At 40.2% G+C, this 11968-nt stretch overlaps 1 protein-coding gene across 1 annotated transcript; it reads left to right on the top strand.

The window, feature by feature from the left end:
* Window positions 1-9018: 9018 nt before the first annotated feature.
* On the top strand, window positions 9019-10381 carry LOC104592579 (PLATZ transcription factor family protein). Its single transcript, XM_010252028.3, has 4 exons — window positions 9019-9150; window positions 9261-9506; window positions 9633-9773; window positions 9872-10381. Exons 1-4 carry the CDS (start codon window positions 9148-9150, stop codon window positions 10214-10216), a joined length of 735 nt encoding a protein of 244 aa, XP_010250330.1. The 5' UTR covers window positions 9019-9147; the 3' UTR covers window positions 10217-10381.
* Window positions 10382-11968: the final 1587 nt, after the last annotated feature.

Below are 11968 nucleotides of genomic sequence, written 5' to 3'. Positions count from 1 at the left end.
ATGCCGAAGTGATTCATGACCTCGACAATGAGAGGGTGGAAAGGAAGGTGCAGCCCGTCAACAAGCTGCTCCCGGAATATCACGATCTCGTCCGGACCGTGCTCCCAAGGGAAGTCGCCCGAGAGTAAAATGTAAGTATACTCCCCAGGCAGGTTGCACTGAGCGACAAGGGACCAAAGCCTCTTGGGCGTCATAGTGGAAGGCCCGAACTTATCTGGCACCCGACCTCGACGGGAGGTGGATGCCAAGCTACCCGTGGTAACTCGACCTACGGGCTCGAACTCGAGCTCTTCCTCGAGCTCTACTTCGGGCCCGCCTCGGACTCACTAAGGCTATCAGGGGCAGTAGCTCGGTTTGTAGAACCAGCATCTGACCCCCCAGAAGGCTATCTAAGCTATCCGATCTAGACATTGAATCAAAAAGAAGGCTAAGGACTCACCGGGAAAAGCTACCGGACTATGAAGAATGACGCGAGCTCAAGAAACGGATGCTGAAGAATGGCGAAGGAAAGTGACCAGGGCCCCCCCACTATTTATAGCCACTGTACTCACACATCAACGGCCAAGATCAAAACCATCCAACGGCTCCCCGCAAAACCGGCTGCGCGCCCCCCGAGGAGAAGTCAGTTTAGCGTGCATTTTCGACGTTTGAAAATTTAAAATCATTTGGCATCTGCGCGTGAGCTGCGCGCAACTCGGGATTGACCCCTGGTCGAACCAAGCCGGCTCTGATCGGGCCAAAAACACAAGCAGGTCAGACCGGAGAAGCTCCAAACCAAGGCCAAAGCGTCACGAGGCAAATCCACCCATCATCCCGTGAACTCCCCACGCCGGGTCAGGACCCCGAGCATGGGGAGTGGGGGGCAATTGATGGAGGGAGATTTGGCCCGACCCCTTGGCCATGTGACACGTGGAAGCAACCGAGAGTGACTTGGCAGAAGCGCCAGCTCGGCACGGCAACGGGCCCACAACCCGGGCTCCGAGGAAAGGAGTCCCGAGCTCCCCCAAAAAGGAACCTACGACCCAAGCTCCCCAAGGAAGAACCCGAGCTCTCCCTTAGAGGTCCTGAGCCTTACAAGGAGTGCAAAGGGCAAAAACCCGAGCTGATCCACCCCGGGGCAGTTCGGGCCACACTTCTATCCGAACTCAAGACTTCACCTCGCACACCACTTCAGCTCCAAGTCGCCTGATTGAACAACCGTACCTGACGCCCAGGAAGCTCGTACACGGAGGCGGCGCGCCTGACTGATTAGGGATCCAACACATGACAACCGCCCTCCAATGGCCACCTGCCACCGCCATCTCAGACATGGCAGAGACGGCCCTGACAAGGATAGTGGCGGTTATGACACCCGAATTGGCATCCGACAGTGGCAGTTATGACACCCGAACTGGCAATTGGCAGAGGTTATGACACCCGAATTGGCAACTGACAGAGGTTATGACACCCGAACTGGCGTCTGGCAGACACCCGATCTGGCGGAGGTGATGATGCCCGATCTGACAGAGGTATGGGAGTGAGTGTACAGGGTGATTATAAAAGGCCCCCATCTCCCAAAGAAGGAGGTATGTGATTCTTGTGCTTTCTGGTCTTGAAGTCCCTCATTTCCCTTGCCTTCTCAAGAGCACTAACTTGAGCTTTGGAGTGTTCCAACTGGGTTCCTCCCCGGAAGTCTCCATTTTCTTCCCTGTTTCTGACACCTCCAATTTCATCAAAGGCAAGGTAACCGGCAGCTAGGATCGACCGGATTGCGCATCATCAGTTATCATTTAAACCTTTTAATGTATATGATTACTGGGTGTTATTTATCTGGGTTTTAATTGATCAAACTCTTTCCATACCATATCTTTTCCACATCATATAATTTCCCGGTTACTGGATGAAATCATTTCTTGAATACCTTTTGATTTTCAATTGAATTAAAAATTAACATCATGTAACGGGTTAAAACAGAAACAGGAAGAATTGTCTGGCAAATATAGATACTAGAAATTTAGGCTGTGTTTGGTTTGAAAGAAAAATTATGTCCTCATCCTTACGTTTTTCTTTAAACCAAACACGGCCTTAGAAACTAGGCCAGTTGAGGGGCTTGCAATTGCAAGATGATTTCAAATCAATATTCAGGAATAATAGGTAGATGAGTGAAGAAAATAAAATAGGATTGAGATAAGGTACTTTTAAGGAAAAAGTTATAGATTAACTAGAAAGCATAAATGAAAAAACCAAGTCCTTGCGTGAGAAACCCCATTATATTTTATTGAAACATTAGGGAGAAAAATGGAGAAGTCAATTAGGAGTTGTACAAAATCTTCAATTGCACAAAGAGAAGAAATGTGAGAACCTCTGTCTCTCTCTCATACACACACATCTATATATTTATTTATTTGTCTTGATTAAGAGATTAACGGCCCATTTAGGGTCTTTAGGGTCCAGAATTGGAATTAGAAAGGACCATTTTGGTTCGAACTGTTTGGTTGGGCGGAATCGAAATTCTATTCCCATTTCTATTGGAAAGGTATTTTCCCATTTGAGGGAATGGTCATTCCCTCCCTCTCGCGAATGAAATCCCATTCCAATTGATTCCAATTTCCAGTTCAATTCCTCTTTGAAGTAAACAGATTATGGAAAAAACCATTTTGATTTTGACAATGAATCAAACGGACCCTAAAAATCTTTCATATCTTATGTAATGTTTTAGTACAAAAGGAAACCCTGTTTTTACACATATATCAAGCCATAGTCTTAGTAGGCTGCATGAAAATGAGGCTTACAAATGCCTTGGCATGGCATTCGCTTCAAGGTGTATGCCTTGCCTTGCAAGGTCAAGGCTTGAGCCTCACAGACTCACAGTGCAACTGCACATCTCTCCCCTTTCGGAAGTGCAGAAGCAGCTTCCACAGTCAGCTGGGAGGATCTGGATCCCATCTGATTAAGCTGGATATGGATCACAAATAGACCCATTACCATCCAAATCACCATGCAAGTTCCCACCAGATCTCAAGCATAGAACACATCTATACTCAACCCACAGAAGATGTAACTGCATTTGATCCAAAAGTGAAATTCAAACTGTGTTTAGAGCTGTAAGTTCAAGAAAAAGGCAAGTTGAATGTGATCTAATAGGATCCGAATTTGGATCCATATAACTAAAATCTCACACTTACAGAACAAATCCAAATCCACACAAATTTGACAACACTGTAGAGCTGTAGTCCCAAACATTATAGAAAGAAATGAGTGACTTAATGGAATCAAAAAGCAGTGGAAGTACCTTCATCTTCATTCCTTTGGGTGCTCCAAATGGGTAACAAAGCCAAGCCAAACATAAAAGGATGCCATTGCCATGTGATCTCAGCCCTTAAAAAGGGCAATAAATAGAATGGGCCATGTGAGGCTTAGCCCAAAACTTTGACAGAGGGCAAAAGTGCATCTCTGTGGATCCCCTCGTGCACTCTGATCCTCTCTGCTTTGCCTTTTCTGGGCCCCCCTCGTGCACTACTGACCCTTTGACCTTTGACCATTACAGAAAATAAATAAATAAAAAGAAGAGAAAAGTGGAACATAAACAAAGGCAAAAAGAAGAACATTTTGGGCTTGGGACAGTTGGGGTTGGCCAAAAAGAATATTTTTGATCAGTCCAAGATGACCCAACTTTGGACATTAATTGGAATCCCAGACCCTTCTATCCTTGCACGTGAGGTTCACTATAATTATATTGCATCTCCAAGTACAACCCCAGCACATGTCACGTGACCTGTCCACCTCCCTCTCATCTCCCTCCAGGCCACAGATGGTTTGTACTTATTTTTGTAGTACATGTTGACATATGTGTGATCCGTGATGTTGGGCTCCAGGGAATGATCCAACGGTCACCGAAAGGAGTTCGGTTGGTGGTGGTTGGTTAAACACTTAAACCAGAACCCCAAGATTTCATTGGGCTAGACTAGGATAAAAGGAAGATGCTGTATTTGATGGGTCAAAACCCATATATATAGCAAGCCTAGAAACCTTTTTCATTTGGATCTTTTCATTTTGGCTGGAGTTGTGAAATTGGATTGACTTGACTTACAGAGGAATTCGAGCTGGTTGGAGTAGATTGGGACCCACTTAAACCAGAACCCCAAGATTTGGAGCTGGTTGGAGTTGTGAAAGGAGTTCGGTTGGTGGTGGTTGGTTAAACACTTAAACCAGAACCCCAAGATTTCATTGGGCTAGACTAGGATAAAAGGAAGATGCTGTATTTGATGGGTCAAAACCCATATCCATGTAGCAAGCCTAGAACCTTTTTCATTTGGATCTTTTCATTTTGGCTGGAGTTGTGAAATTGGATTGACTTGACTTACAGAGGAATTCGAGCTGGTTGGAGTAGATTGGGACCCACCTATCACATAATGAACACCATGGTCCCCAACACCCCCCCCCACCCCACCCCCCACCCCCCACCCCATCTACACCAGCCCAAGTGAACCCTTTTATTGCCAAGAGAGCTCGACATCCAAACAAATATGAGATCAGGACTTCATTCATCGGATTCTGATACATATATGACTCAGACCAGACCAGACCAGTGCTGGAGGTGATGAAGGCTTTAAGCGGTGATGATTCTTTAATATTTAGGGTATACGGAAAGATCTTGATGGTCTGAGTTTTGAAATAAATTGCTACATCTAGGCTCCACATGGTCTTATATAATGGAAGACTTAACCATTTACCTGATTATTAGGTGAACGATATGGTTGTCTTCTAACTATTTAACAGTTCATGAGACCAATTTCAACTAGGCCTGAATACGTAGGCTAAGCCCCATCTGTTTGTATGTGTGTGTGAGAGAGAGAGAAAGAGAGAGAGAGAGGCTGGGTTCTTGTTGTTTTTGTTGTCTCAAACTCAATCTGGGTACGTAGTGGGTACCAGCCGTAGGTAGATCATGTAGGATGGTCTCTACCCAATTTCACACAAGCCTTGGATCAATGTCTTAAAACTGAAGCAGAAAATTAGTGGGATCAGTTTCAAGGACATTGTTATACAGGATGTTTATTGAACCAATGACAATAAAAACCAGAGAACAGCCAAGCCGGTCCCCCTGGTTGTTTCAACTTTCAACAGAGAGAAACAATTGTAAATTGCAATTGGATGATTAACTTCACTACAGTTAATAAATCTTATTTCTATATTTTGGGTCATTTCAAGAAGAAAAAGGAAGTTTACTTTTCTAAATTACAATTTATTATTTTATATTTGCTTCATGATTTTTTATACTTATTCTCAAAATATAGATTAGAAATGCCCTTTTTTCTAGACCATTTTATTTTTTATTTGATATTTAATTATATTTAAATGTTAAAAAATGTATTCAAGTATAACATTAATTAGGAGAGAAATTAATACATGGTTTAGGGATTCTGTATATAAGAAAACTCTGAAAAACGGAAAGGAATGCTAGAAACACGCAGGCAGCATATAGCATAAAGCCATAAACACCGAGGCTGGTGTTTGTGCATCACGAGGACACTCCCTTGTTTGGTGAATACAATTATAGAAATGTGGGGAGTGATGGTGGTAATATTAAACAACCTCTCTCTCTTTATATCGTATTTGGTGCATGCACATCCTGCGCGTATACCTGGCATTTAGATTCTAATTAAAAAAACAGGGTCATTTACTAAAACATCTATATATATATATATATATTAAAATGAAGACCCTCCCTCTACAACAAAAAATAGTTAAAGATCTTGAGTGCATACACCTTCATAATTCAAGTTAAGGAGTTGGGATCTTCTACCAAAAGAACATGTTCCAACCCTTTACTGGCTTGATCTAGCATCCTACATCTTACCATGAGACTGGGACCCATCATTAAAGTGGAACCTGTTATGTATGGGATGTATGGTGCGAGATCAGGTTGGTAGAGGGTTGGAACGTGTTTTGTTGGTAGGTGATTCAGACTCTCAGGTAAGTGCTCACATTTTACCATGGGTTAGAATGATATTTCTATTTTATTTTTTTTTAATTAAATTTGTTCTAGTGGATGTTTGGGTCAAAACCATAATTTTTTACTTCCATTTAACAAAACAGAAGGTGGATTAAGTAAATTGATTGCAAACTATAGGGGTGTTATAGTAAAATAAATACTATAGGCATATTTTTGTAAATTCATGAAACTATATATGTGCAATTTAGTAAATGACCCTAAAAAATAATAAATTTATGAGAGGAGTGTTTACAACAGAAAATAATTAAATAAAAGAGTGGCATTAGTAGTTGCCTAATTACATGGCATTTTCTAATTTTGTTTTAAAACATTCCACAAAAAAATCCTGAACTTTTTCTTTCAAGCATAAGGGGCCGTTTGGATAAAACTCCAAAACCTGGTTGGATTTAAAAAATTGACCCTATAGTCTATATCCAGCCTTATAAAATCCTTTATAATTTTCAATTGTTTAGGTTCTGACCAGTCTACCAAATTTTAATTACCACCTATAGTCACAGGATTAATCGAATTACAGGATGCGATTCGGGAAGGAATATTGCATGTCGAATTGACTATGAAATCCCCACTCAGAATTCAACCCAAATGCCTTACAGAGATTCTCATTTGATTCTTGGCAGAATTTCTGCATTCTGAATTTTACAAAGAAATTAATTCCCACAAGAATCATGAACTTGCTTCCAGCTTAAGTATCCAAGAATGTAAAAGCTGTGGAAAGTGAGATGATAAAGAAATAAAAAGTAGAAAACCTGGATTTTGATTCTAGAGGAGTGGTGATTTGGGCACATCTAATTGATAGTAAATTAATTGTCTGTCAAAAATTTATGGGTACCTTTTGTCTTTTCAAATTCTCAGCAGTGAAGTGTGCTTGAATCACTTTTCTTAATCAAAAAGGTATTTTTGACATATTTCTTAAAGTATACCTATCGTTTAGGAATTGACTAATTCTATCTTTATTGTTTGTATATTATCTTAAAATACTCTTAATTTTTGTGACAATTATCTAAAACTTTCCTTATTATTAATTTTTCATCACACTCCGTCATTAATATATTTTCTAGAAATTCTTAAAATATCCTTTCTGATAAATTGTATAAGTCCACTCCATCTCCTCTCGGAAAATCCCTTCTCCCCCAAGGTTGCTCTCTGTCTTTGTGGGAGAGGATTCTGATGTATCCTTGGTCGCTGCAGCTGCCACCGGTGACTATGTTTCCGTCATCGCAGTTTCATCGTACAGTGGTGGCAATGGTAGTAATGGCCATAGGGGCGCTGGAAGTACTGAAAATGGTGTGACAGGGGAGCAGAGAGAGCGCAAGCTTTTAATTGGAGAGAAAGAGAGAGAACTCCTTCAGAAAATTTTCTTATAATTGAAAATTCGAATCAGGTCAAGCCAAGCGTCGACGATGACTAACGAAACACAAACATAGGTGTCTGAGAAAGAGAGGAGATGGGGGCATGGCACACTAGATGACGGAGCATCTACAGCTTTATTGTTTCTTTGCATTGATCCATTTCAGCAGATCATTTACAGCTTTTCCAACAGTCTTCAAACTAACCCTAGACGACGGAGCAAAAGAGTTGTTTGAAGTCATGGATGGTCAATGAAAAAGATATCGACGACTCTTAGCAAAACAAAGGAAGACAGAGTTGGAGGTTTTGCTTACTCTGGTCTTGTCTGGTCTAAAATCCTATCAAGTTGGAGGTTTTTTTCTGTGAAGTTTTAGTGGGTAATTAGGCACTAGAATTTCCATCAACTACGATGAAGAAGATGGATAATTGGGTACTAGGGATGTCGAGATGCAGTAGACAAAGATAGGCATACTTTTGAAAATTTAAAGAAGAGTAGAGGGTAGATAGTCTTTTTCATATTTCCGTTAACAGTCGTTAATAACAGAAAAGGATTAGATAATTATCAGAAATTTTAAGGATATTTTAAGACAATATATAAACACTAAGGGTAGAATTAATCGATTTGCTAATTTAAGAAATTTGTCCAAAAAAATAATCTTTATCATTAAATAAACTCTGGTGAGAACCCAGAGGTTCCTCAGTCTACACAAAACTAGTATTACGAGCTTAATTAATTAACTGTAGCATTAATTCCGAGGAGTTTTTGATTGTTTGTGATGTTTTTCAACAAAACTGAATCATTACTGTTATCCTTTTTACAAGGAAAATGAAGGAAAAACAAAACCAGATTGTTAAGCAACAAAACTGAATCATGAAGCATGGTTGCAGTTGCATGCAGACAGAGGAGTGGTTGAATGTTAGCCATGGTTGACACCCCAAAACCTGGCTTCCTCGTACATGTTTTGATTTAATTTGTTTTTCCTTTGCAATTGCTGATTGATTAATGGCATGCATCCGGTGGTCTGGGCCCACTGTGCATAACTGCATACTATGAGCCGGTTCCACCCCAGATATTTTCCTTTAAATAAAACAAGAAAAGAGGGTACTATACAGTAATGCAATCAGAAGTATCAGAGCAGGCAAGTCTGTGGACTTTTTTCCTTGAACCCTTTCCCCATTTTCTTATAGAACTCAAATGTATGAATCAGATGGTTGAGATAATTGTATAAGATATCAATCATCAACTTGATAATACATCAACTATCTTGGATGGTTTAGATCATCCCACAGCCAGCCATGAATCCTATATGCAATGGGACAAGCAGCATAGGCTGGCCCATTGATAGGGATCAGAAGGTCCTGATCTTCCTTGCATTGGGTCACTTTGCTCCACCACATAGTAACCATGAAAGAAGAATCAAGAAGCTTTTTTTCTTGGGTAGCTGAGTCAATAGTAGATTAGTTTAGGGTTAGAGCTCTTGAGCCAAGAAGAGATAAATAGTTTAAAGAGTAAGGAATGGGGGACACAGAAACAGCGCGCCCACGTTCTCCTCATATCTTACTCTCTTTCTTTATTGTTCACTCCAGTCCTCTTGACAAAATGCTGTGCATCTCTCTCACCAAGGAATAAATATATATAAATACCCTTTCTTCTCTTGTGACCGTCCTCCATAAATACTCTCTTATCTCCATACCTTAATCCCTCTCTTACTTTGGTGATGACCTTAGTTCATAACTAAGGGGGAAGAGCCATCATCATCATCATTGACATCGTCAGTCGTCGGTGGGTCGTTGTGGTTGATGTGATCATGGTGGGTTTCCTCAGTACTACTCCTGCTCAACTGCTTCTTATAATGAATTCAACCCACCTTGTTTCTTTGATTCTTTCTACCGATTTGATTCGTTTTGATGCTTTTTGCAGGGAATTCAGAAACCCGCATGGTTGGAAGCCCTCTACACACAGAAATTCTTCGTGGGGTGTTCGACGCACGAGACTGCGAAGAAGAACGAGAAGAACATATTGTGTTTGGATTGTTGCACCAGTATTTGCCCCCATTGTTTGCCCTCCCACAGATACCACAGACTCGTTCAGGTTCGTCGATACGTATATCACGACGTAGTTCGGCTGGAGGACCTTGAGAAGCTCATTGACTGCTCTAATGTTCAGGTGATCAGTTGAAGGAAATTGCATCTTCTTCTTTTTCTTCCCCTCAGTTACCGCGTTCTTATCAATTACTAATACAATACTACTTCTTGGTTTGAATATAATTCTCTGTTAATTCTTCTCTCTCAGGCCTATACCATAAACAGCGCCAAAGTGGTGTTCATCAAGAAGAGACCCCAGAGCAGGCAGTTCAAGGGCTCTGGCAATTACTGCACCTCCTGCGATCGGAGCCTGCAAGAACCTTATATCCATTGTTCTCTGGGTTGCAAGGTAAGACTCATCATGTCGAAGCTTTTGATTTTTTCAGAAGAATTAATCCCAATCAATATATTCATATATATACTTGATTCATTGATATATATCATCAGGTGGATTTCGTACTGAAGCATAAGAAGAATCTCTCTCCATACTTGAGGACATGCAACTCGTTACAACTGAGTTCGGATTTCCTGGTTCCTCAGGACGCAGGAGACGAGGAGGCAACCAACGAGACACCGCGTTCCACAATCGTAGACAGCGACGAGCCAATGAGCACATCATCGTCGGGGTCATCTGGGTCTGAGAATATGAGCGTCGCGTGCACCGACTTTATTCGCAAGAAGAGAAGTGGGTTGTACGTGTGCGCAAGGTCAGCTAGCAAGGTTTCAGACGAAGACATGGCCACAAGCATTAGTAGAAGAAAAGGCATCCCTCATAGGTCCCCACTGTGTTAGCACCAATTTACCAAAGAAAACTTAACTTAGACAGAACAGACTACTTCTCTCTAGTTCTTTTTCTTTATTTCTTTAACCGACTTCTATTGCCTCTCTCTCTCTCTCTTTTCTTTCTCTCTCTAAGTTTTTATTTAATGTAATTAATTAAGTTATAAAGTAATTAAATATCGGTCGGGGGGGGGGGGGTTTGTCTTAATGGCATCACGTGATTCCCAATTCCGAGTTTTAACGTTTGTACATTTTCCGAAGGCTTTCTGAATATTTAATTAATATTCGTTCAAGTTGGAGGCACTTCATGTTCTCTGTAAAACCCTAGATACCTCAATTTCTCACGTTAATGGCCATCTTACTTTCTCAGGCTCAGTTTGGAAAGATTACAAATATAAATATATACAGTGAAAATATGTAGAATATATAAGGTTTTGGATACGTATGGGGGGTTATGGACGTAATGGCCATGCATGAATATATATAAGCATGGCCCCATCTCCTGTATGCATGAACTGCTTAATCATCCAAGTTTCTATTTTTCATCAAAAAAAAAAAAAAAAAAAAACAAGATGGACATCTTTGATTTAATGAGGGTACCCTTCAGATGAAGGGATGGTTTTAATAGATTTGCTTGGGACTTGATTATTCATATCTTACTACTTTTCGGTTGGGTAGAGAGAAAAATAGAGAAGTATACATAAGACCTGATAAGTGATAACCCACCTAGACTTTCAAGTAGCTAACTTCCATTTACATGAGTTAATCAGTTTATTATTCGATGAGAATTACTTCTTTTTTTTTTTTGAAGTTTTGGCCTTTCATTCTGTCTGTATATGCATGAAAAAAAAATGAATCCATCTTAACCAAAATGGATTTGATATATTTAGCACATACCAGAGAAATTGTTCTCTATTCCTGCTAAAAATTGGATTATAAATTACTCGATTTCTCATTACAAAAACTCCTGAGAAATTGGTGAATTTTTTCATGGTCTGTTACAGTCAGCTGGATGCTCGAAAGGTGCACTCGTGTTCCTATATTATGATATTAGTTTATGACTGTTTTGAATTAAATTAAGGAGCTAATGTTCTTAATTAATTATTAAAAAATCCAAAATCTTTGTCACCCACCTCATGATCAAGTCCTAAAAAGTAATTTTCTGAAAGGGTAGGGACTCCTTTGACTTTGACTGCAACAGACAATTTCGTCGCTCTCCTCCAAGAGGCTAGAGACAGACAGAGAGGTGTCGAATTTGCATATTTGACCAGTCAAAACTCTTCCTACGCTTATCAGTCCTAGAGATATACAATTACTATAAGATTCTTTTTTGTTTCCTTTATCTATTGTTTTCTGTCAAAGGGTCGAGCTTTTGTGCTTTAATTCTTTTTAAAGGGTTGAGATCTTGTTCTTTACCTCTACAACCAATGTGTTTGTAGTGAGCTTAGCTAGTTCTTCTAAGTGGTTCACTATCCAAAATTTATCCATTTTTAAAAGATTTAATATGAACTATGCAATTAAAATGATTTTTAGAAGGGGTTTAGACCCATTTTGGTTTTATAAAAAAAAATTAATATACACTCTGATGTTTGACCCGGATTGAACTGGTTGATTATGAGAATCATATTGGTTTTTTCCTGAAAATATCTGGCCGGTTTGCAAGGCCCTTTTGTGAAGGAAAAGGGGACTGAGTTGTTGGTTTGGACAGGATATCTAAATCAAATTTAAGTTATACAACCCTACTCAGTGAAAACTAAATGGTAG

This window comes from Nelumbo nucifera, chromosome 8 (assembly GCF_055504915.1).
Source record: "Nelumbo nucifera cultivar China Antique chromosome 8, China Antique-T2T, whole genome shotgun sequence".
In the NCBI taxonomy this organism is placed as follows: Eukaryota; Viridiplantae; Streptophyta; class Magnoliopsida; order Proteales; family Nelumbonaceae; genus Nelumbo; species Nelumbo nucifera.
The sequence above is the reverse complement of the archived record's forward strand: the minus strand, read 5'-3'. Positions and strand labels throughout refer to the sequence as shown.